Below are 25,663 nucleotides of genomic sequence, written 5' to 3'. Positions count from 1 at the left end.
GTGCCGGGGCATGAATGCGCTGGTGCGCGTCCAGGCCAGAATTTGTTGGACTCCCAGCTGGGGCAGGGCTGCCAGCGGCCTGGCCTCTTCTGGGTTTCCTCATTTGTTCACAGATAATCCCTCTTGGCCTTCACATTCTGGGTGTTTCTGTCTGTGAACAGTTTTCCCTTCTCGCTTCTCTACTTCCGGCATATGTCAGTTCCTCTCTCTCAATTCCTTTCTATTTTTATTGGGGTAGATTATGTGTGTGTGCTTAGTGGCTCGATTGTGTTTGACTCTTTGCAACCCCACGGACTGTAGCGTGCCAGGCTGCTCTGTCCATGAAATTCTCCAGGCAAGAATACTGGAGTGGGTTGCCATGCCCTCCTCCGGGGGATCTTCCCAACCCAGGGATCGAATCCAGGTCTCCCACATTGTGGATGGATTCTTTACCATCTGAGCTACCAGGGTAGATTATACATAATGTAGAATTCACCATCATAACCGTTTTTAGGTGCACAGCTTGGTGGCACTAAGCACATTCACATGGTTGTGCAACCATCCCACCATCATCTCTAGAACTTTCTCATCTTCCCAAGCTAAACCTCCGCTCTCATTAAACAGACTCCCAGTCCCTTCCGCCAGCCCCTGGGCCCATCATCTACTTCCTGTGTCTGTGGGTCTGGCTCCTCCAGGACCTCCTGAGAGTGGAATCAGTATTTGTCCTTCTGTGTCTGCTTCTGTCACTGAGCATCATGTTCTCAAGGCTCATCCAGGTGGTAGCAGGTGTCTGAATCTCCTTCCTTTTTAAGACTGAGTAACATTCCACTGTGTGGATGGACCATGTTGTGTTTACCCATCACCCACCAATGGACACTTGGGTTGCTTCTACCTTTGGCCACTGTGAATATGCTGCTGTGAATATAGGTGTGCAAATATGTTTGAGACCCTGCTTTTTGTTCTTTTGGGTGTATGTATACCCAGGAGTCAGCTTACTGCAGTGTATGGTTGTTCTGTGTTTAATGTTTTGAGAACCCTCCAGACTGCTTCCCTGTTGGCTACACCGGTTTGCACTCCCAGTGATGGTGCATGACGGGGCTAACTGCCCCACATCCTCGCCAGCGCTTGCTATCTTTTGGTTTTTGGCGATAAGCATCCTAATGGGCATATACCCTCTCTTTTTAACACTTTTCCTTTGTGAGGCTGGTGGGGAGAACTGCACGGTCAGAGGTCACAGTCTCTGTGCAGGACTGTCCTCGATTCTGAGGTCATTTGCAAGTTGAGGGATGTTTCCCCACCATTGCAGTCCTAACCCCCAACACCTCAGGAGGTGCCCTCATTTGGATATAGGGTCTTTGTAGATACAGTCAAGTTAAAACGAGGTCATCAGGGTGGGCTTTAATTCGATGCAACTGCTGTCCTTATAGCAAGGGGACGTTTGGACACTGGCAGAAGGCAGTGTAGAGATGGAGGCAGAGACATAGTGATGCTGCCGCAAGCCAAGTAACATCAAAGGTCACCAGCCACCTCTGGAAGCCAGGAGAGAGCCTGGAACAAGTCTGCAGAGGAAGCTACCCTGCTGACATGCTGACCTCTGATTCTTGACCTCCAGAACTGGGAGTCAACAAGCATTTCTTATATAAGACCCCATACTTGTGGTGCTTTGTTATGGCCTCCCCAGGAAGCTAATAACCAGGAGTGGTTCCCAAAACCACCATGAGGTTTGACAATTCACTAGAAAGACTCAGAAATCAGTAAGTGCTATCATAGTCACAGTTACGGTTTAAGATTAGCTGTAACAGTTAGAGGGATAAAGATTATGGATTAAGGGATTTCCCTGATGGTTAAAGACCTTGATGCTGGGAAGACTGAAGGCAGGAGAAGAAAGGGGCAAAAAAGGATGAAATGGTTGGATGGTGTCAATGGCTCAATGGATATAAGTTTGAGCAAACTCTGGGAGATGATGAAGCACAGTGAAGCCTGATGTTCTGAAGTCCATGGAGTCGCAGAGAGTCAAATATGACTGAACGACTGGGTAACAACTGGTGGTCCAGTGGCTGAAACTCCATGCTTCTAATACAGGGGTCCCGGCTCCATCCCTGGTTGGGGAGCTAGATCCCACAAGCCACAATTAAGACCTGATGCAGCTAAATAAGTTAATAAAAATATTAACAAAAATAAGATGATGGATTAAGATCAACTAAAGGGAGAGAGATATAGGACTGAGTCTAGCTGTCTGAGTCCCTTTGGGCTGCTGTTCCAAAATACCAAGACTGGGCAACTGATACACAACACAAATTTACGTCTCAGAGTACTGGGGGCTGGAAATCCAGCATCAAGGCACTGGCAGGTCCAGTGTCTGCTGAGGCCCTGCTTCTTGGCTCACCGATGGCGATCTCTTTGCTGTGTCTTCTCATGGCAGAGGGTCCAGGGAGGTCTCTGGGGTACAATGCCATATTAGTGTCTGCTGTACAGCAAAGTGAATCAGCTGTGTGTTTATACATACTTGATGGAGCTGGTGGTAAAGAACCCACCTGCCAATGCAGGGAACGTTAGAGCTGAAGGTTTGATCCCTGGGTCAGGAAGATCCCCTGGAGGAGGAAATGGCAACCCACTCCAGTATTCTTGCTGGAGAATCTCATGGTCAGAGGAATCTGGTGGGCTGCAGTCCATAGGGTTGCAAAGAGTCGGACACAACTGGAGTGACTTAGCATGCATCCTCTCTTTTTTGGATTTCCCTCCCGTTTAGGTCACCACAAAGCACTGAGTTCCCTGTGCCATACAGTAGATTTTCATTAGTTGTTCATCTCATTTTAAAAAAAATTTTTTTAATAACATTCTATTTAGCCCAATATAGTCTAGATACCTTTTAACATATAGTCAGTATAAAGATTGTAAGATGTTTTACACTCTTTCTCTCTCTTTCTCTTTTTTTCACACTGTCTTGGAAATCCAGTGTGCATTTTTTGCTTATAGCATACCTTAACTTATTTCAAGTGCTCAGTAGTCATATGTGGCTAGTTCTTTCATCACTAAGTCGTGTCTTGACTTTTTGTGACCCCATGGACCATAGCCCACCAGGCTCCTCTGTCCATGGAATTTCCCAGGCAAGAATGCTGGAGTGGGTTTCCATTTTCTTCTCTTCTGGGTTCCCTTTATACGGGCACTAATCTCATTCCTGGGGAGCCCCACCCTCAACACTTCCCAAAGGCCCCACCTCCAAATATCATCCCATGGAGGGTTAGGGTTTTAACATATGAATTGGGAGTGGGAGACACAAACAGGAAGTTCCATGTCCTCTCCCGGCACAGTCAGGATGCAGTATTCTCCCGGCATTGTTGTGAGACAACACACACGAAGCACTGCCAGTCAGGGTGGCTCCCCCAAGCGCCAGGGTACAGAGCTTTCACTGGGCACAACTGATTCACTGACTGACTCATCAATCATCCACATGGTTGACCTCAGTCTCCCAGAGACCACTTCCCAGAACTGGGGGCAAAGGCCAAAGTTTATTTCTGTTTGCTTGTTTGTTTTTAGAGTGTTCTATTTTATCCACCCCCCTACACTGTTTTGTCATTAAGTCATAGAATAGGGACTTCCCTAGCAGTCCAGTGGTTAAGACTCCATGCTTCCGAAGTAGGGGATATGGGTTCAATCCCTGGTCAGGAAACTAAGATCCCACATGCCACGTGGCACAACCAGAAAAAAAAATAACAGTCATATAGTATGAGAATAGCTTCCCAGATGGTTCTAGTGATAAAGAACCTGCCTGCCAATATAGGAAACGGAAAAGACAGGTTTGATCCCTGGGTCGGGAAGATCCCCTGAAAGAGGGCACAGCAACCCACTCCAGTATTCTTGCCTGGAGAATCCCATGGACAGAGGAGCCTGGCGGTCTACAGTTCATGGGGTCGCAAAAAGTTGGACATGACTGAGCGACTAACACTTTCACTTTTTACTTTCATATTCACTATCATTCAGTTCTAAATAATTTTTTAAACCTTCAGTTGCTCAGTCACGTCCAACTCTTTGTGATCCCATGGACTGCAGCATGCCAGGCTTCCCTGTCCATCACCAACTCCCGGAGCTTGCTCAAACTCATGTCCATCCAGTCTGTGTTCCAGCCTGTTTTCAATTATTTTATGTCTGAATGAGTTTTAAGCATATAAAATATTGTCATATATATTGTTTTATAATCTCAGATGGTTTCACTTTCAGAATGTCTTCAGTATCTAGTACTGTCTTCTTTTTTTCCGCTGACTCTTGCTGATTGTTTTTTTTCTTAGTGTGTTTTGCTATTTTGAGATTGAGGACTTATCCTTAGCATACTTTTATCTGTTGGAATCCTGCAGAATCTAAGATGAGGGTGTGTCTCTCTTGTCTGACTTTGTTTTTCTGCCCTTTACCCATTGGGTTTGACTGCTGAAAAGCAGAAGAGTAACTGGGTTTTCCTGGTGAAAGATCAATCTGGCTCTAGTGTGGATAATGAAGTGGAGAGTCCAAGTTGTTGCAATAATTCAGATTTGAGGTGGTGACAACTTGCATTAGGCAGTGTGGATGAAGACAAAAGAGGAACCCTAGACCGAGGGTCCCATATTATGGCCCTCAGATTAACCCCAGCCAATCCTGTTTCATGGGAACATAGCCATACCTGTGTGTTTACATGTGCCTGATGCTGGTTTTATGACGTGACAGAGTTGTATTAATAGTAGACTGTGGGACTACAAAGCTGAAAATATTCACTCTGGCTCTCCACGTATGAAGTTTAGTGCCCCCTATTCTAGAGAAGTGCAGGATATTGAATCTGCAGGACTTGGTGATAGACACGGTCTGAAGAGACTAATTACACTCGTCCCTCACTGTCTGAGGGACACTGAAACACATAGGTGCTCAAATCCCTTATATAAAATGACTTAGTGATTGCATACAGGGGCCTCCCAGGTGGCTCAGTGGAAAAGAATCCACTTGCCAATGCAGGAGACACAAGAGATGCAGGTTTGATACCTGGGTAAGGAAGATCCCCTGGAGGTGAGCATAGCAACCCACTCTAGTATTCTTGCCTGGAGAATCCCATGGACAGAGGAACCTGATGGGCTACAGTCCATGAGGTCACAAAGAGTTGGACAGGACTGAGCAAGTAACACACACACACACACACACACACACACAGATGCGGGGCTTATGTGGCTAAAACAGAGAAATCCCAGGGAAACTGAGACAGTTGGTCACTGTAGGTGTTGGCAAGATATCTAGAGGGAGAGTCAAGAGAGAGCTGGAAGTGCTTTCTGAATTTGTGTGAAGCTCAACAGCTCTCTGCTGCTGACAGCAGCCCCTGGCTGACAGCCAGCAGAAAGAGGGGGCCTCAGCCCTACAAGCACAAGGAACCAGATTCTGGCCACAGCAGGGAGCTCGGGAGTGGATCCTCCCTGGTTGAGCCTCTGGATGAGAATGCTACCCAGCTCACACTTCTTTCTCTGCACTGCACAGCTTGTTGGATCTTAGCTCCTCTAGCAGGAATTGAACCCGTGCCACAGCAGTGAAAGTTCCTAATCACTGGGCCTTCAGGGAACTCCCCCAGTTTTGTTTGCAGCTGAGTGAGACCCTGAGCAGAGGACCCCTAAAACGTGCCAGATTCCTGACCTGCAGAAACCACGAGATAAGGAACATGCATTGTTTTAAGCAGCTATGTGTGTGATAACTCGTTACGTGGCAGCAGCTGACTAGCACACCTCCTCTAAGAGGTCCCTGGCTTGCTCCCTCCTGCCACAGGGCTTTTACGTATTTTGTTCTTACTGTATGAACATCTGTTGCTTCCACCAGGCACTGCCTGGATTCCTGTTCATCCGTCAGAACTCATGTAACTCATCCCTCCATCAGGAAGCTTCCCCTGACCCCTGTCTAGATCAAAGCTTCCTTTTGACAGAGACCCAAAGCCCCATGGACGCAGCAATTATTGTAGCCACAATTTTAACTTACTTGGGTCTCTGTCACTAAGATTTATGCTCTGTGAGCTGAGAATCACATCTGTCTCATTAAGAGCCGGGTACCCAGCACAGAGCAGCCAGGCCTGGCCGGTCGTAAATATCAGATTGACGGAGACAGTGAATGGAGCTTCTATGTTCAATGCTAAATAGCAGTGGGGCCCCTCTGTGCCCTAATGATGGTGATGACAAGACAATTTGGAGAACACAGGAATCCTTAGAAAACCCAAGGGGTAGGGGGTGACAGGGCCAGCTGGGGCTGAACGAATGTAGTGTATGTGTCTGTGGGGGGGCTGTCAATGAGCTCATACACTACACTCGTGTTTCCAGCCCTAATCACAAAAGTGAATCTTGGTCTCTTTGTCCTTAAAACATTTCATCAAGTGATTCTTAGAGCTTCTCTGGCTACTCAGACAGCAATTCAGCTCAAGTGTAAGAATAAAGGGGTGAGCATTATACGACCTTGCTCCCCACCTCTGCACTACTCCCCTTTCTTACCAACTCTGGATGGTGGTGGTGAGGTGCAGAGTGGCTGTTCCCAGTAGGACGTGTTACCTTGATCGGATAGGACATTCTGGCTGGGCCCCGGTGTGGGGTTCCAGATTTAACAGTAAACATACAGCACACCCAGATAAATTTGAATTTCAGGCAAACAACAAATACATTTTGGGGAGACTTCCCTGGCAGTCCAGTGGCTAAGACTCTGTGCTCCCAATTCAGGGGGCCTGGGTTCGATCCCTGGTCAGGGAACTAGATCCTGCATGCTGCAACTGAGATCCAACATAGCCAAATAAATGACTTGAATAAAAATTTTTAAATGCTTTTTCTTAATACAAGTATGTTCCAAATTTTGCACAAGACATGTTAGGAACTGTATGTGTCAGGTTCTCTAGAGAGAGAAGCAGTAGAATGGAGAGGAAGACAGACAGACCAGAGTTAGCTCACAATCATGGGAGCTGGCAAATGCAAAATCTGCAGGGCAGGCTGGAGACCCTGGGAAAAGTTGATGTTGCAGCTCAAGTACAAAGGCTACCTGGAGGCAGTATTCCTTCTTTGGGGGGAAACCTTGATCTTTTCTCTTAAGGCCTTCAACTGATTGGATACAGCCCATCCAAACTACAGAAGTTCATCTGCTTTACTCAACATCAACTAGTGAAATGTTAATTATGTCTTCACAGCAATGTCAGGAACCATGTTTGGTCAAAAGCCAGCATCATGGCCTAGCCCTGTGGACACACAAAGTTAACTATCGCAAGACGTTTTTGTCGTGTGTTTTGTTTGCTTGTTTGTTTTGGCTGAGCTGTGTGGCATGTGGGGTCTTAGTTCGCTGACCAAGGATCAAACCTGTGCCCCTGTACTCGAAGCTTTGAGTCTTAACCACTGGACCACCAGGGAAATCTATAGGTCTTATTCATCTGAAATTTAAGTTTGACTGGGTATACTGTATTTATGGGCTTTCCAGGTGGCGCTAGCGGTAAAGAACCTGCCTGCCAATGCAGGAGACATAAGAGATGTGGGTTCAATCCCTACGTCGGGAAGATCCACTAGAAGAGGGCATGGCAATCCACTCCAGTATCCTTGCCTAGAGAATCCGATGGACAGAGGAACCTGGTGGGCTACAGTGCACGGGGTTGCAAAGAGTCGATACAAGTGAAGCAACTTTGCACGCACACACTGTATTTTATCTGATGCGCAGACCCGCTGTCCATCCATACAGGCCTACAAAGCAGCTCCATTCCCCCCAGAGAAGCACCTGGCCAAGTGCTCACCTTCATGGAGCCCTGTCAAGGGAAGTAGAATGGGATTGTCTCCCCACTTCCTTCTGGGTGGTGTTCAAATGGGGAAGAGTGTGTCAGAGGCCAGATATGAGTCATTCTCTGCCCACGCAATGGAGGCAGCATCCATGCGGAGCAGGGGTGGGGGTAGGTAATGAGATCCACCGCTGCAGAGCCATAAAGGTGACTCATCTCCTCCTAGACAAAGGCTTCTCTGCAGGCTGAGGCTTTAGAGTAGAGGTCTGCTCAGGTCTCATGAATGGAAGGGAGTTATCCAGCCATGTCGGGGGCAGGGGTATGCTGTGAGTGGGGAGGGCTGAACACATTCAAGGCTCTTGTAGTTGCAAGGAGCAGAAGCCAACTGCCTGAAGTGAATTTATTGGCGCCTGACACAGAGACACTTCAGAGGCAGAAGTGCCGAAGTTCAGCCTGTCACTACCTCTCAGCTCTGCTCTCTGTGAACTGAGAGTCTGAGATCCTGGATCCTGAGAGGCAGGAATTAGCCAGATGGCAGCAGGCATTGTCTTCTGCCCATTTAACAGAGAAGGAAGCTGGAGGCCAGAGCTGTTAGATCTCACAGCTTATTCTTACCCTTTGTTGTTTTAGTCGCTCAGTCATATCTGACTCTTTGCAACCCCATGGACTGTGGCCCAGCAGGCTCCTCTGTCCATGGGATTTCCCAGGCAAGAATACTGAAGTGGGTTGCCATGCTGTCCTCCAGGGGATCTTTCCAACCCAGGGATCGAACCCTTGTCTCTTGCATTGGCAGGTGGAATCTTTACCACAGAGACACCATCCTCCCTAATAAGAGATTTAAAAATATATATATATAATTAATTGTTATGATGGAGTCAGCCTAATGCTAAAATTTTGCATATTCATAAAAATGCCATTGTTGTAAAGCAACTATACTCCAATAAAAATTAATACAATTAAAAAAAAACAAAACGGGACTTCCCTGGCGGTCCAGTGGTTGGGACTTTGCCTTCCAAATGCAGGGGGTGCAGGTTCCATCCCTGGTTGGGAAGCTGGGATCCCCAAAAAACCAAAGCATAAAACAGAAGCAGTGTTGTAACAGATTCAGTAAAGACTTAAAAAAAAATTTTTTTTAATGGACTTCCCTGGTGGCACAGTTCATACGACTCTACCTGCCAATGCAGGGGACACTGGTTTGACCCCTGATCTGGGAAGATCTCCTATGCCACAGAGCAGCTAAGCCAGTGTGCCTCAACTACTGAGCCTGTGCTCTAGAGCCGGGGAGCAGCAAATACTGAAGCCTGCGTGCTCTAGAACCTGGGCTCCGCAACAGGAGAAGCCACTGCAACGAGAAGCCCGAGCACCACAGTGAAGAGGAGCCCCGCTGTCTGCAGCTGGAGAAAGCCCAGCAATGAAGACCCAGTACAACCAAAAATAAAATTTTAAAAAACTTGAAAGAATGAAGCCATTGGGAATTCTCTGACAGTTCAGTAGTTAGGATTCTGTCTGCACTTTCGCTGCCACGGCTGTGGGTTCAATCTCTGGCTGGGGAACGAAGGTCTCACAAGCTGTGTGGTGCAGCCAAAAAAAAAAAAAAACCAAAGCCATTAGTTGACTTTCAGATAGCATTTAATGGATGAAGGAGCATTGTAGTCACTGTTATGCCACACCACAACATCACCTCATGCTTAATGGCTTAAATCAGCTCACATCTGTTAACCAGAGTCCAGGCTCGCCTCAGGCGCTATTGATGGCAGCTACGTTTGCACAAGCAAGACCCTTGCTTAGGGGAAGAGAAGTGCCGCCCTAGCTCTGACCTCACTTTTCTGCCTCTCTCCTGCTCGCCTCCAGGTCTCCGTCCCTGTGTCCGGGAGCCATGGAGCCCACTGCCAGTGACTTACAGCTGGTGCCTGGAGCCACCAAGGACGTCCTGGCTGCAGATGCCATGTGCTGCCGGGCGGCCCTGTCCACTGTTGTGGCCACCAGCATCGTCCTCGTCACCCTGGGAGTCCTTGTGGGTGAGTGGCCTGGGCTTGCTTGGGTCCACACACCAGGAGACTGGCAGAAAGATGCCCAGGAGTCGCTCAGGGGTGTCCCAGAGCAAAGGGTCGAGTGTACAGGCCCCGGAGGCCACCAAGAGCGAGGCAGGGGGCCCGGCGCTGGATGTTGCCCTTAGCGCCAGGCTGGGCGCTGGGAGCCTGGGCGCTGCGGTAATACCTGTGAATTTTGGGTCTCCCACATGTGGGGTTCTTAATGGGGATTCATGGCCAGGGTGAAATGGAGACCAGTAGGGAAATGGAACTTATTTTGAGAAATTTGGAAAGTCCCCAAAAATATAAGAAATGAGTGAGCAGTCATTAACTTTCCCACCTCCCACAGTCAACAGTGGCTCCCACTTTATTATTATTACTTTTTGTCATGGCACACAGCATGCTGGATCTGAGTTCCCCAACCAGGAACTGAATCCATGCTCCTGCTGTGGAAGCACTGAGTCTTAACCATTGGACCCCCAGGGAAGTCCCTCTCACTTCATATTTGAAGTCCCTCTCACTTCATACAAAATAAGGCTTCCCAGGTGGCGCTAGTGGTAAAGAACCCACCTGCCAATCCAGGAGGCATAAAAGACACGGATTCGATCCCTGGGTCCGAAAGATCCCCTGAAAGAGATGGCAACCCACTCCAATATTCTTGCCTGGACAATCCCATGGACAGAGGAGCCTGGTAGACTACAGTCCATGGGGTTGAAACGAGTCGGACACAACTGAGCGCACACCCACACATACAAAATGATGACCCGTTGTGAATGCTGTGGGCTGCAGTTACAGAAACACACGGAGGTCTTTTCATGTCAGTGGAAGGCTCCAGCAGATGCCTGCCAACTATACAGAGTTCCAGGGCTGCCCTGCACCTCCGCATGGTAGCCCTGAGCCCCAGTGCCATTTAGACTTAATTTAAATGACAGGTAAAATCCAGTTCCTCCATCCCTGCCAGCCACATTTCACGGGTGGCTCGTGGTTCCTGCAGGGGAAGCTCAGATCTAGGACCTTCCACCATCACGGGAAGTTCTGCTCTGACCTGAGCTCCTTCTGAGATATCTGAGTTTCTTAGTTCTGTGTGGAGGTGTGAAAGTCACCCTTCGTTCATGAAATGATGATGGTAACTGGCAGTTTTGGGGGGAAATGGTGTCATGTGGCAAAATAATAAGTTGGCAACCCAATGTGGGATGTATATATTTTAATATTTTAAATGTATAGATGTATGTTTGTGAATATCTGGACTAGCTGGAAGTCTGGCATGGCTGATAGATGCCCTCTGATGGCTGTGAGGTGAAGTGCAGGAAAACTGGTTTTTGTGTGTGCATGGACGCATGCGCCGCACCCCACCCCCCCAACCCTGTCCCCCAGCAGGTGTCAGTTTCACAACTCCATTCTAGAAGCACAGATACATTCTCGGACAACAGTTAGATCAAATCTCCAGCAGAACCTCTGAAGCCAAGGAAGGCTTTAAGAAGCACTTAAAATTTAAAAACAATTTTAAAATTACAGTTCAAATTTGTCCCCTTCCCAGACAGCTCAGAATTTTACTCAGCGGTATACAGTTTTACATGGGCCCTTGGCTGGACTGTTTCTCCAAGTGCATGGGAGCCATGGGTATTTCAGAGGAAAAGTGTGGGGCTTATTGGGGGCCCAGAGCATAAGCACTTGTGTCCACATAGCAGGGTTCTTGTTACCTTTCTTTTTAGCTCCTTGCAGGAGAAAACAACCATTTTTAGAATTGTTTTAGTCTGTTTGTTCTATCCATTCAATAAGTAAATATCTAAATATCTATCTGGATGAATATTCATTCCAGTAAATAGAGCTGGGACCTGACTTCCATAGTGTAGATGACAGCTACTTCTATTTTTAAATTAAAAAAATTTTTTTTTCTTTGGCCGTGCCAAATGGCTTGTGGGGTGTCTTAGTTCCCCGACCAGGAATTGAACCCAGGGGCACAGTAGTGCAAGTGCTGAGTCCTAACCACTGGGCCAAAGCACATGGCATGTGGGATCTTATTTCCCTGAACAGGGATTGAACCCAAGCCCCCTGAATTGGCAGCTCAGAGTTTTGAAAGGTTGCTGCTACAAGCCATGAATGATGCTGGGATTCTTGGCCTCCGGAGGAGAAGAATTCCATCTGGGGCCAGTGATGAGGCTTGATCGCTCAGAGCTTTTTGTATAATAAAGTTTTATTAAAGTATAAAAGAGAGAACCCTTTTGACCTAGACATCAGAATGGGGTGGAAAGAGTGTCCCCTTGCTAGTTTATAGTAAGGAGCTATATACCTATTAGCAGGCTGCTAATTAGAGAAAGGAAATGCCTCAAAACTGAGAGAGTTGCACCAGGTCCCTCCATCACAACATGCATTTTGAGATAGCATTGTCACAAGGTGAGTTATCCTAGGCCATAAAACAGTTGACATGAATCTTGAAGAAAGGCAGATTTCCAAGTAAGTACATAGTTTCATTAACTTAGCTTAAGAGAATATTTCCATGAGTAAAACATTCTGGTTTGTTGAGCCCTTATGTTCTGAGTCTTAGGCCAAACCAACTTGAAGAAAAGCAGATTCTAAGATAAATACACAGTTCATTAACATAGCTTAAGAAAAACATTTCCATAAGAAAAACTGCATTGGGTAGCTCAAGGTTTGAAAAAGTCAAGTTCAGGTGGAACCAGTTGTCTTCATGGCAACACAGAATTTTAAAAGAAACCTCCTTTTAATTTTGCATAGAGAAGGAAGAAAAACCTCTGACACTCGTAGTTTGTTCTGACACTTACAGTCTATTTCCTCCGCCTGGGGACCTCTAGCCTTCCTGCCTGTTACCCTCTCAGTTTTAACTATTGGACCGCCAGGGAAGTCCCCCTGTTTTTAAAATTTAGCAAGTATGATCATTTTTGACTGGGGGCCCCTTTGCCAGTCTTGCATATTTTTTGACAGAAACAGGTGTCTTCGTGTGCTCTGTAGGGTTATATTCTTTAAGACATTAATGTTCTTTGCTGTATGTGGTTCCCACAGTGTTTCCAACAGTCGGAAGCTGTGTTGTTCAGAGGGTGGCGGCATGGGTGGGGGTCTGAGGGTCCTGGTATCCCTGACTGTGGCCATGCCCCTGTCATATTAGATGCCCTCTTCCAGGGAAAGTGAAAGTGTTAGTCATTCAATTGTGTACGATTCTTTACGACCCTATGGACTGTACCCCACCAGGCTCCTCTGTCCGTGGGATTCTCCAGACAAGAATACTAGAGTGGGTAGCCACTCCTTTCGCCAGGGGATCCTCCCAACCCAGGGATCGAACCCTGGTCTCCTGCTTTGCAGGTGGATTCTTTATCATCTGAGCCGCCAGGGAGGAGGTGGGAATTGCCCCAAAGTTGAGGTAAGGTCTTTTGAGGCCATTTCAGCCATTTTTGGCTGAAGTTGACCTGGGGCCCCGGGCCAGGCGTTTCTAGGGAGAGCCAGCCTTCCCAGGGAGAGCCAGCCTTCCCCTTAAGGGAACCTGGGGACGCCTGGGGCTTTTGTGCTGGACCTGGGGGCCTTCAGGTGAGTGATGGGTGAGAGCGGATGAGGGGGCATGCAGTGACTTCCCTGACGGTCCAGTGGTTAGGACTTGCAGGGGATACAGGTTTGATCCCTGGTAGGGGAGCTATGATCCCACATGCCTGGTGGTCAGAAACCAAAAACATAAAGCAGAAGCAATGTTGGAGCAAATTCAATAAAGACTTAAAAAAATAGTCCTCTTTAAAAAGAAAAAAAAAGAGCACTGTTAATAGTCACTCAACCCCCAGGGCGTCAGCCCACCCCCATTAGTTGGGATGAGCAGCCCTGGGGTGGTGGGGGGCCTTGGAGGCCTGCTTCGCTGACTGAGCCCTGCCCCTGCAGTGGGCGCTCTCATGGGGCCCTGGTCTCGTCCGCAGCCTCCCTCTCTACACAGGGCGTCGACGTAGAGCACATGGCTGAGCTGCGTGGGATCCGGTTTGCCCCCAGCTTGCAGCAGGAGACCTCAGAGTACTACCGCACGCTGACGCCCGCTCTGGAAATGCTGGTGAGGGTCCTGGGAGCCAGGGGTGGGGGCGGCAAGTGGGTGGCCAAGGGCTCTGACTGAGGCAGCAGGGCAGAGGGGAGACTGAGGAAGGGAGAGGGTCCATGGGATGAACAGGGCGCAGCTGGTGCTTTCTAGAAAGCAGGAGATGGCAGCATCAGGTGGGAACCTCCGACTATAAGACCCATAGGTCTTACTGGAAGGTTGTAAACTGCATTTCAGTAGAGAAATCAGAACTTTCCTATGTGGCTGGTGGGAATCTGAAAAGGGGCAGCCTCTGTGGAAAGCAGTGTGGCAATTTGACCCTGATGCTGGGAAAGATTAAGGGCGGGAGGAGAGAGGGGCAGCAGAGGATGAGATGGTTGGATGGCATCACCAATTGAATGGACTTGAGTCTGAGGAAACTCTGGGAGTTGGTGATGGACAGGGAAGCCTGGCGTGCCGTAGTCCATGGGGTCACAAAGAATTGGACACGACTAAGCATCATGTATGGATGTGAGAGCTGGACTGTGAAGAAAGCTGAGTGCCAAAGAATTGATGCTTTTGAACTGTGGTGTTGGAGAAGACTCTTGTGAGCCCCTTGGACTGCAAGAAGATCCAACCAGTCCATCCTAAAGGAGACCAGTCCTGGATGTTCATTGGAAGGACTGATGCTGAGGCTGAAACTCCAATACTTTGGCCACCTCATGCAAAGAGCTGACTCATTGGAAAAGACCCTGATGCTGGGAGGGATTGGGGGCAGGAGGAGAAGGGGATGGCAGAGGATGAGATGGCTGGATGGCATCACCGACTCGATGGACGTGAGTTTGAGTGAACTCCGGGAGTTGGTGATGGACAGGGAGGCCTGGCGTGCTGCAATTCATGGGGTTGCAAGGAGTCGGACATGACTGAGCGACTGAACTGAACTGAATGACGAACAGCAATACCACCTGACCCAGCCATTCCGTTCCTGGGTGTCTGCCCCAGAGAAACAAAAACGTGTGCCCACACAGAAACCTGCACATGATGCTCACAGCACCATGAGTCATGATAACCCCGAAGGGAAAGCAACTGGACTGTCCATCAGCAGATAATGGATAAACAGCTGTGAACCCTTCACACCCGGGAGCATCACCCAGCCCTGACACTCACTATGACGTGGAGAGAACACGACGCTCAGTGAGAGAAGCAGACACAGAAGGACACGAAGGGTGTGACTCCATTGACGGGAAACATGCAGAGCAGGCCGATCCACAGACACAGAGAGTGGGTTCCTGGTGGTCAGGGGCTGTGGGAGGGGATGGGGGGGTAACTGGTAATGGGGATGGGCTTCTTTTGGAGTGATGAGAATGTTTTAAAATCGTGGTGAGCTGTACAAATCTGTGAATGTACTAAAACCCCGTCTAACTGTATACTTTTAAAAGGTGAGTTTTTATGGTAGGTGACTTATACCTCTTTTGTTTTGGCTGCATTGTGTGGCATATTGAACTTCCCTGACTGGGAATTGAACCCATGCCCCCTGCAGTAGAAGCACAGAGACTTAACCACTAGACCACCAGAGAAGTCCAACTTATACCTCACTTGTTTGTTTTTTTTTTGCCCATGCCATGTGGCATGTGGGATCTTAGTTCCCCTGAAAGTGAAAGTGTTAGTCACTCAGCCGTGTCTGACTCTTTGTGACCCCATGGACTGTAGCCCACCAGGCTCCTCTGTCCATGGGATTCTCCAGGCAAGAATCCTAGAGTGGGTTTCCATTTCCTCCTTCAGGGGATCTTCCCCACCCAGGGATCAAACCCAGGGCTTCCGCATTGCAGGCAGGTTCCCCTTCCCAGGGATGGGACTCATGCCCACTGCAGTGGAAGCGCAGAGTCTTAAACACTGGACCTCCAGGGAAGTCCAAATTCATCCATTTTTTTTGTGTGTGTGTGTGTAATAAAGTTTTATTAAAGTATAAAGGAGAGAGAGAAAGCTTCTGACATAGGCATCAGAAGGGGGCAGAAAGAGTACCCCCAAATTCATCCATTTTTAAAGTGACATTTAGTACAGTCACAGAGTTGTGCAACTATTACCTCTAATTCCAGGAGCTTTCATCACCCCAAAAGGAAACCCTGTCTCCCCATCAGCAGTCACTCCCATCCCCTCCCCAGCCCCTGACCACCAGGAACCCACTCTGTGTCTGCGGATCGGCCTGCTCTGCACGTTTCCCGTCAGTGGAGTCACACCCTGTGTGTCCCTCTGTGTGCTTCTCTCACTGAGCACCGTGTTCTCAGGGTCCATCCACGTGGTTGTGAGTGTCAGGGCTTCTCTCCTTTTCATGGCTGAGGGATGCTTCCGGGTGTGGAGGGACCACATGTTTCTCCATCATGTGTTGGTGGAGCTGTGTTTTCACAGGCGTGCCCTGGGACTGCCCACCCCATTGCTCACTCAGCAGTGTGAACTGACTGCACGCACGAAGTTGAAGAGGAGGTGCTTTTCTCCTCCTCCCCCGCTTTCCCAGCCAGGGGTATCCATGGGGTCTCACATTTGTGGCTGCTGTTTCTGTTGCAGTTTGTCAGCAGCTTTCAAGAGACAGAGTTGGAGTCCAGCTGCGTGGGCTGCACGGTGCTGAGTTACTGGTGAGTGAGGGCCTCCTGGGGGTAAAGGATCTTGGGGGACCCCTGGATTTGCAGAGAATTCCAGCTGAAAAGTGCCCTCCCTCTCAAGGCCAATGTCCTCCCCACCAGGGAGGGCAACGCCAGCGTCCTGGTGCGTTTCCGGCTGCACTTTCTGCTGCTGGCCCTGTGGACGCCAAGCCCAGGCCTGGAGGAGCAGCTATTGCAGCGGGGACTTCATGCGAGGCTGCAGGGCCTCGGCATCCCCCTAGCCCCCTATGGCACCATTGTGTCTGCCCAGCTCACAGGTGAGTGACCCCAGGCTTGTGGCAGCCCCCAGCCCCCTGTGGCACCATCGTGTCTGCCCAGCTCACAGGGGAGTGACCCCAGAGACAAGGAGACTTTGGGAGGGATGTGCTGGGAGAGGGGAGCCAGGTGGAAGTTTCATTAAACTTGACACTTTCCATAATCGACCCTTTCCGTGATGAGGAAACATATATACATTGCTTTACCTTCAATGGTAGACACCACAGGGTGGCAACTTGTAATTATTTTCATCTTTGCTGCCCATTGGGTCTCTGTCAAGATGACTCAACCTGGCTATCATAGCACAAAAGCAGCAAAGACAATATATAAACAAATGGACACTTATCTGTGTATCAATAAAACTTTATAAAAACAAGTGGTGGGCCAGATTTGGCCCCTGGTCCCCTGGTATAGAACTAAGCGTAGCTGTTATGCTCTAAATTCTAAGATTACTGTGTGTTGGGATTTGAGAGCCAGATGTGATTTCAGAGTGTGCAGATTGAAAGATTGTTGCCTTGGCCTGGCATGGGAGGACATTTAGTCCCCTTCTACCACCCCTGATGCACTTGGTGTCTTAGTAACCTCGCCAGAGCTGAGAGAGATTTCTGCACAGATGAAATTGTTTCAGGTCCACACCATCCACTCTGGCAGCCACCTTCCCCATGCGGCTATTGTGCTCTTTATTATGAGGAACGGAATATTTGATCTGACTTTATCTCAGTTGAGTTAAGTTAGAATTTAAGTGGCTCCCAGGTGGACAGTGCAGTTCCCTGCTTTGCAATATGATGTTGTCAAAGAAATTCGCCACTTGCTAAATACTCTTTTATCTTTTCATTTTGCTGCAGGAAGCCAGAAGGGGCCGCTGACAGAAAGAGACTTAAAATCAGGTATGTTTTGATGAAATGATAAAGAAAATGTGGTGTTTACACCACACATGTACACATATACACAATGGAATACTACTCAGCCATAAAAAAGAATGAAATAATGCCATTTGCAGCAACCTGGATGGACCTAGAGATTCTCATACTAGAAGTAAGTCAGGCAGAGAAAGACAAATACCATATGATATCACTTATATGTGGAATTTAAAAGATGTTACAACAAACTTATCTACAGAACAGACTCACAATATTGAGAACAGATCTGGGCTTGCCAAGGTGGAGGAGGGTCAGGGAGGGAAGGATTATGGGTTTGGGATTAGCAGATGCAAACTGTTGTATATAGGATGGATAAACAGTGAAGTCCTGTATAGCACAGGGAACTATTAATATATTCAATGTCCTGAGACAAAACCTAATGGAAAAGAATATGGAAAAGAACATATACACGTGTAACTGAATCACTTTGCTACACAGCAGAATTGAACACGTTGTAAATCAACTATTGCTGTTGTTCAGTCGCTCAGTTGTGTCTGACTCTTTGTGCCCCCATGGACAGGCAGCACGCCAGGCTTCCCTGTCCACTATCTCCAGGAGTTTGCTCAAATTCATGTCCATTGAGCCATCCAACCATCTCATCCTCTGTCATCCCCTTCTCCTCCAGCCTTCAATCTTTCCCAACATTATGATCTTTTCCAGTGAGTCGACTCTCTGCATCAGTTGGCCAAAGTATTGGAGCTTCAGCTTCAGCATCAGTCCTTTCAATGAGTATTCAGGGTTGATTTCCTTTAGGATTGATGGGTTGGATCTTCTAAATGTCCAAGTGATTCTCAAAAGTCCTCCAGCACCACAGTTTGAAGGCATCAGTTCTTCAGCGCTCAGCCTTTTTTATTTTCCAGTTCTCACATCTATTCATGACTACTGGAAAATCCATAGCTTTGACTATATGGACCTTTGTAGGCAAAGCAATGTCTCTGCTTTTTAATACGTTGTCTAGGTTGGTCATCGCTTTTCTTCCAAGGAACAACCGTCTTTTAATTTCATGGCTGCAGTCACCATCTACAGTGATTTTGGAGCCCAAGAAAATAGAATCTGTCACTGCTTCTATTGTTTCCCCATCTCTTTGCCATGAAGTGATGGAACTGGATGCCATGATCTTTGTTTTTTGAATGTTGAGTTATAAGCCAGCTTTTTCACTCTCCTCTTTCACCTTTATCAAGAAGCTGTTTAATTCCTCTTCACTTTCTGCCATTAGGGTGGTGTCATCTGCATATCTGAGGTTATTGATATTTCTCCCAACAGTCTTGATTCCAGCTTGTGATTCATCTAGCCTGACATTTTACAAGATGTACTCTACATGTAAATTAAATAAGCAGAGTGACAATATACAGCCTTGACATACTCCTTGCCCAATTTTGAACCAGTCTGTTGTTCCATGTCCAGTTCTACCTGTTGCTTCTTGACCTGCATACAGGTTTCTCAGGAGGCAGGTAAAGTGTTCTGGTATTCCCATCTGTTTAAGAAATTTCCACAATTTTTTTGTGATCTACACAGCCACAGGCTTTAGCATAGTCAATGAAGCAGAAGTAGATATTTTTCTGGAATTCTCTAGTTTTTTCTATGACCCAGTGGATGTTGGCAATTTGATCTCTGGGTTCTCTGCCTTTTCTAAATCCAGTTTGAACATCTGGAAGTTCACAGTTCACATACTGTTGAAGCCTAGCTAGGAGGATTTTGAATATTACTTTGCTAGCATGTGAAATGAGTGCAATTGTGCCGTAGTTTGAACATTCTTTGAGATTGGGATAAAAACTGCCCTTTTCCAGTCTTTCAGCCACTGCTGAGTTTTCCAAATTTGCTGGCATATTGAGTACAGCACTTTAACAGCAGCATCTTTTAGGATTTGAAATAGCTCAGCTGGAATTCCATCACCTCCACTAGCTTCGATCGTAGTGATGCTTCCTTAGGCCCACTTGACTTCACACTCTGGGATGCTCTAGGTAAGTGACCACACAATTGTGGTTATCCAGGTCATTGAGATCTTTTGTGTATAGTTTTTCTGTGTTCTTGCCACCTCTTCTTAATATCTTCTGCTTCTGTTAGGTCCATACTGTTTCTATCCTTTATTGTGCCCATCTTTGCATGAAATGTTCCTTTGGTATCTCTAATTTTTCTGAAGAGATCTCTAGTCTTTTCCATTCTATTGTTTTCCTCTGTTTCTTTGCATTGTTCACTCACAAAAGCTTTCTTATCGCCCCTTACTATTCTCTGGAACTCTGCATTTAAATGGGTATATCTTTCCCTTTGTCCTTTGCTTTTCGCTTGTCTTCTCATCTATTTGTAAGTCCTCCTCAGACAACCATTTTGCCTTTTTGGATTTCTTTTTCTTGGAGATGGTTTTGATCATCACCTCCTGTACAATGTTACGAACCTCCATCCATAGTTCTTCAGGCACTCTATCAGATCTAATCCCTTGAATCTATTTGTCACTTCCACTGTATAATCATAAGGGATTTGATTTAGGTCATACCTGAATGACCCAGTGGTTTTCCCTACTTTCTTCAATTTAAGTCTGAATTTTGCAATAAGGAGTTCATGATCTCAGCCACAGTCAGCTCCTGGTCTCTGTTTTTTTTTGTTTTGTTTTTTTTTGTTTGTTTTTGCTGACTGTATAGAGCTTCTCCATCTTTGGCTGCAAAAAATATAATCAATCTGATTTCAGTATTGACCATCTGGTGATGTCCATGTGTGGAATCATCTCTTGTGTTGTTGGAAGAGGTGTTCACTATGATCAGTGCATTCTCTTGGCAAAACTCTGTTAGCCTTTGTCCTGCTTATAAATCAACTGTACTTCAATTTTAAAAAATCAAGTATGTTTTTTCAGCCCCTTGCCCTCTGCCCAATTTTCTCTGTTTGCAAACACCAAGAGAGGTTTCCTGAAGCTTCTTTAAGGCACACAAAGGAAATCCCTCAAACACAGTAAATGCTAGTTCTGTGCACTAGCCTTTTATGGGGAAGATGGAGTCATGGTCCTGTGTGAGCAAAGGATTTAAAAAAATGAGGCACTTTTAATTGTTCAGAGCTAAGCATAATTAGAAGAAGGCATTATATTTTTTAAGTGATGTAATGTTTTTGTTAAAAGAAAAGACAGCAAAAAGTTTTGGGGGGGCGGGAAGAGTATGGACCACCTAGAATTTCACTGCTTTAAATATTCTGATGACTGCCCTCCCAGCTGGCTCACAACATGTGTTATAACAGTGTCCACCCCTTTGTGACCTCACGGACTGTAGCCCATCAGCCTCCTTTTTCCATGGGATTTCCCAGGCAAGAATACCCGAGTGGGTTGCCATTTCCTTCTCCAGGGGATTTTCCTGTCCCAGGGATTGAACCCATGTCTCTTGCATCTCCTGCATTGGCAGGTGTATTCTTTTACATTTATTCAGCTTTACATCAATGGTTCCGAACTAGGGGTGGTCCTGCCCCCAGGGGACACTTGATGATGTCTGGGAAGCGTTTGTAGTCATGACGGCTGGGGAGCTCCTGGCATCCAGAGGTGGTGGGCTGGCGAAGCTCTCCACCCCACAGTGCCCAGGACGGCCCCCTCCCCTGCAGAGAATGACTGACCCTAAATGTGAACCTACACTTCAGTGACAAATTTTATGTTATATGTACTCTACTACAATTTAAAAAATCAATTTCACCTATTTCTTTTTTTAAAAAATGGATGGTAGAAATGTACAAGTGCACACAGGGGGCATGTATGCTTGGGTTACACAGCCGGCCCGGGTGCTGACTGGTATTCTGGTGTGTTACCTGTCTGTACTCACTCTGAGAAGATTGTTTCAGAAAAACTCAGTGAAAAGAAAGCAGAGAAGTGATGTTTTTCCTGCTCTGGAGTTTCTGCCTGGAGAGAGAAATCTCTGTGCAGACAGGAGAGATGGCGTGAGGTCAAGTACCTGGTTCTTGTCTGCCCTCAGGCCACTGTCCAGGGAATGTCTTTTCCTGCGGGAACAGCCAGTGTGTGACCAAGGTGAACCCAGAGTGTGATGACACCGCGGACTGCTCCGACGGCTCCGACGAGGCCCACTGCGGTCAGTCTGCCTGTCTGAACTGGCCCACAGGCCACATTGCCTTTCCAGGGTCAGCTGCTGGCTCTGCGCTCTGGCCCACTGTGCCCATCACATGCTGTCATGTGGGTCTGGCATTCACTGGAGCTGGGCAGAGAAAGGGAGGGAGCACCTGTGATATGACAAGAAACGTGAGCAGAAAGCAGAGGAGGGAGAGCTCGAGGTGTATGGGTGAGAAGGGAAGATATCAGGCTGATAAGAGGTCCTGGTCAAACTGTGGGAAGCCTCGAATACCAGGAACTGGAGATCTGTCCTGTACATAGTGGGGAGTCACCAAAAGGATCTGAGCAAGGGAAAATTACAGTTGAAATGTCGTAAGAGTAGTCAACATTTTTCTAACAATGCTAGCCCATGCGATAAGGCAGGAACAGTGGTATAAGTATGGGAAAGGAAGAGGGAAAACTATCAAAATTTGGGTATGATTATCTAAATGAATCAATATATTGACTAAAAGGAGATTGGAAAAATAAGACAGTTCAACAATGAGGAGGAGATAAATCCTAGCACATAAAAAAGTTATTGCTTTTCTTTATACAAGTAAGAACAGGTTAGAAGATATAATGGAAAAAATCTCACTGTTGATCAACGTGTGCTCAGTCGCTCAGTTGTGTTTGATTTTTTGTGACCCCACAGACTGTAGCCTGCCAGGCTCCTCTGCCCATGGGATTTCCCAGGCAAGAATACTGGAGTAGGTTGCTGTTTCCTCCTCCAGGGGATCTTCCTGACCCAGGGATTGAACCTGTGTCTCTCATATCTCCTGCTTTGGCAGGAAGATTCTTTCCCACTGTGCCACCTAATCAATAGGAACACAAAATAAACATTTCGTGTCTATAATAGCAATTAAATAGAATTAGGAAATGTTGCTGAAGGACATAAAAGGAGACTAAATAAACAGATATGGCATCCTATGAAAAGATGGACATATAAAGACTTGGAAACTTTCAAAATACATGGTGAAGAACACATTCATAGTGTCTGGTGCCTGGATGTGCAAGATAATATAGAGGCTGGTTGAAATTGGCAGGTGTGGTCAGGAGTCCCTGCAACCCCCTCAGACTCAGTGATTCACTGGAGGTATGCATAGAACTTGGTAAAGCTGCAGTATGTGTGGTTATACCTTCTTACAGTGAAAGGATACAGCTGAAAGTCAGCAAAGAAAAGTGCAGAGTCCAGGAGAGACAAAGCTCAAGCAAGCTTCCGTTTAGCCTCTGCCAGTGGAGTCAGGTGGACAGTGCTTAACCAATTTTCCCAGAAGCATATGTGGCATCACACACACAGTGTTTCCAACCCGGAGGAGCTCACCCAAGTTTTGGTGTCCAGAGTTTTGTGTTGGGGGTTGGTCACATAGGTACATAGCACTCATATAGCTGAGTTTAGTGTATGATTGTCTTGGATCTGCCAAAACAGAGGACCTCAGGCTCAGTGGAAGAGACAGCAGAAGTTTACTCTCTCCCTGCTCTGGAGGCTAGAAGGCTGAGAGGAAGGAGTTGGCAGGGCCAGTTCCTTCTGAGGCCATGAGGGAGACTCTGTTCCATGTGGTCTCCCAGAATCTGGTGCTTTGCTGGTTCAGATCTTTGACATTTGGATGTGGGGACCGTGGGGATGAGAGACTGGAGACAGATGTGCCAGGATGGCCCCTGTGCAACTGCAATCCTGCCTTCTGGGGGTCCTGGTTGGTGATCTCTGTCTTGCAGACTGTGGCTTGCAGCCTGGCTGGAAGACAGCTGGCAGGATTGTGGGTGGTGTGGAAGCGTCCCCAGGGGAGTTCCCTTGGCAAGTCAGCCTCCGTGAAAACAACGAGCACTTCTGTGGGGCCGCCATCATCAGCGCCAGGTGGCTGGTGTCCGCTGCCCACTGCTTCAACGAGTGAGTCCACGTCCCTGCAGGCTCAGAGCCCACCTGTATCCCATCTTCCTTCCACTCTGGGGACTCCACTACCCTGGGAGTGTCTTGGAACTCGCTGTTTTCTTTCCTTCTCTTTTCTTTTTGTTAAATCTGAATGTATTTTAATTGTGGCAAAATATACATAACACAAATTTACCATTTCAAGTGCATAGCTCAGTGGCATTAAGTACATTCACATTGTCTGCCATGTAATCATCCCCACCATCCATTTCCAAAACTTTCTCATCTTCCCAAATTGAAATGCTGTCCCTTTAAACACTAACCCAGGGACTTCCCTGGTGGTCCAGTGGTTAAGACTCCACGCTTCCAACACTGGGGACACTCAGGTTCAATCTCTGGTTGGGGAACTAGGATCCAGCAGGCCAGGTGGCCAAAAAATAAGAACCAATCAACAACAACCACAAAATATCCATACTGACTCCCCATCCCCCCCAGCCCCTGGCCCCGCCATCTACCTCCTGTTTCTGTGGCTCTGACTCCTCTAGGACCCCCTGTGAGTGGGATCAGTGTTTGTTCTTCTGTGTCTGGCTTCTCTCACTGAGCATCGCGTCCTCAAGGTTTATCCAGGCTGCAGCAGGTGTCAGTTCTTTCCTTTTTTGGTTAAATAATATTCCAGTGTGTTGTTGGACATGTCTGTTCATTTATCCATCGATGGACACTTGGGGTTCTCCTGCCTTTTGGCTGTTGTGAATAATGCTGCTACAAATGTGGCTGTGAGAGTATGTGAGTCGCTACTTTCAGGTCCTTTGGGTATAAACCCAGAGGTAGGATTGCAGGCTCATATGCTGGTTCTATGTTTTCTCCTTTGAGGAGCCGCCATCCTGTTCTCCACGGCGGCTGCACCGTTTTCCATCCCCACCAGCTGTGCGCAAGGGTTTCAAGGTTTCCACATCCTTGAGAAGTTCCTTTAACGTTTGTTGTAAAAGCGGGTGACTATGTGGGTGGTCTGGCGGGCTTGGCTGGCCACACTGCCCTGTGTGGGTGCTGTGGGCTGCTGTTTAGTGGGTCCTGGTCACGAGCTCTCTAGTTGTGGGATCCTAGGGGGCCCGGGGCTAGTGCTGACTGGCGGGTGGAGTCCAGATCCTGAAGACTGAAGTGGGGTTGTTGCCCACCCACTGGCAGGTGAAGCCAGGTCCTGGGGTTGGTGCCAGACTACTGGCAGGCAGAGCTGGTTCCTGGAGTCTGGCTGCAGGACCCGGGGATCCCAGAGCTGGTGTCAGATCATTGTTGGGGGTGGGGCAAGGGGGCTGGTTCCATACAGTCATGTATGGGTTCCAGAGTGTCCCAGAGGTTGCACTGGCTTGCTCGTGGGCAGGGCTTGGGCCTGGTCCCAGGGCAGGGTCTGGCATGCCTTGTGGGTCATGGTCTTCTTGCATCTGATGTCTGCCACCTAAGGGCTTTCCCAGTGGCTCAGTGGTAAAGAATCTGCCTGCAGTGCAGAAGCCACAGGAGACGTGGGTTTGATCCCTGAGTCAGGAAAATCCCCTGGAAGAGGGCATGGCAACCCACTCCAGTATTCTTGCCTGGGACACGGCATGGACAGAGGAGCCTTGTGGGCTACAGTCCATGGGGTTGGACCCGACTGGAGCAACTTGGCGCTCACGGTGTCATCCCCCTAGTGGGTGAGGCTGGTCTAGCAGGTTTTCTGTGGTCTTGGTCCTCTGGTTGGCAGGGCTGTGTCTACAGGTGGCTACGGGGTTGGGGGCGGGGAGGTCTTGAGGCAGCCTATCTGCCGATAGGTGGGCTGTGTGCCACCCCCCCACCCCGATTGGGTAGCTGCCTGGCTTTGGGTGTCCCACTACCTAGCACCTGCAGGCCATTGGGCAGGGCCAGGTCTTGGGGCAAAGAGCCAAGGTAGCTTCACTAACATCAGTGTTCACGTGGCTGGATGTTCCCCAGTATGCCCCTCACTGGTGTCTATGCCCCCAGGGTGACCCCACAGCTGCCACCCCCACCTCCCCAGGAGACCCTCGGAGTCCAGCAGGCAGGTCTGGCCCAGGCTTCTATCGAATTACAGCTTCTGCCCTGGGTCCCAGTGCATCTAGGGTTCTCTGTGAGCCCTTTGAGGATGAAGCCTCCATCTCCCCCGTCCTG

At 47.9% G+C, this 25,663-nt stretch overlaps 1 protein-coding gene across 2 annotated transcripts in view; it reads left to right on the top strand.

The window, feature by feature from the left end:
• Positions 1–25,663, top strand: part of TMPRSS9 (transmembrane serine protease 9) — a 60,310-nt gene that overhangs the window by 17,166 nt on the left and 17,481 nt on the right. Inside the window, exons 2-8 of one of the 2 annotated variants that reach the window (XM_086410285.1) lie at positions 9,563–9,729; positions 13,673–13,783; positions 16,307–16,374; positions 16,483–16,658; positions 17,502–17,543; positions 21,515–21,628; positions 23,359–23,530. In XM_086410285.1, coding sequence (XP_086266411.1) covers positions 9,652–9,729; positions 13,673–13,783; positions 16,307–16,374; positions 16,483–16,658; positions 17,502–17,543; positions 21,515–21,628; positions 23,359–23,530 — 761 coding nt within the window. In that variant the 5' untranslated portion in view covers positions 9,563–9,651. Of the gene's footprint in view, positions 1–9,562; positions 9,730–13,655; positions 13,784–16,306; positions 16,375–16,482; positions 16,659–17,501; positions 17,544–21,514; positions 21,629–23,358; positions 23,531–25,663 lie in introns of both variants that reach the window. The other variant, XM_086410284.1, reaches the window with a different exon arrangement.

This window comes from Bos grunniens, chromosome 7 (assembly GCF_055505025.1).
Source record: "Bos grunniens cultivar Pamir isolate PY7600 chromosome 7, Bosgru_T2T1.0, whole genome shotgun sequence".
NCBI classification, from domain to species: domain Eukaryota; kingdom Metazoa; phylum Chordata; class Mammalia; order Artiodactyla; family Bovidae; genus Bos; species Bos grunniens.
The sequence above is the reverse complement of the archived record's forward strand: the minus strand, read 5'-3'. Positions and strand labels throughout refer to the sequence as shown.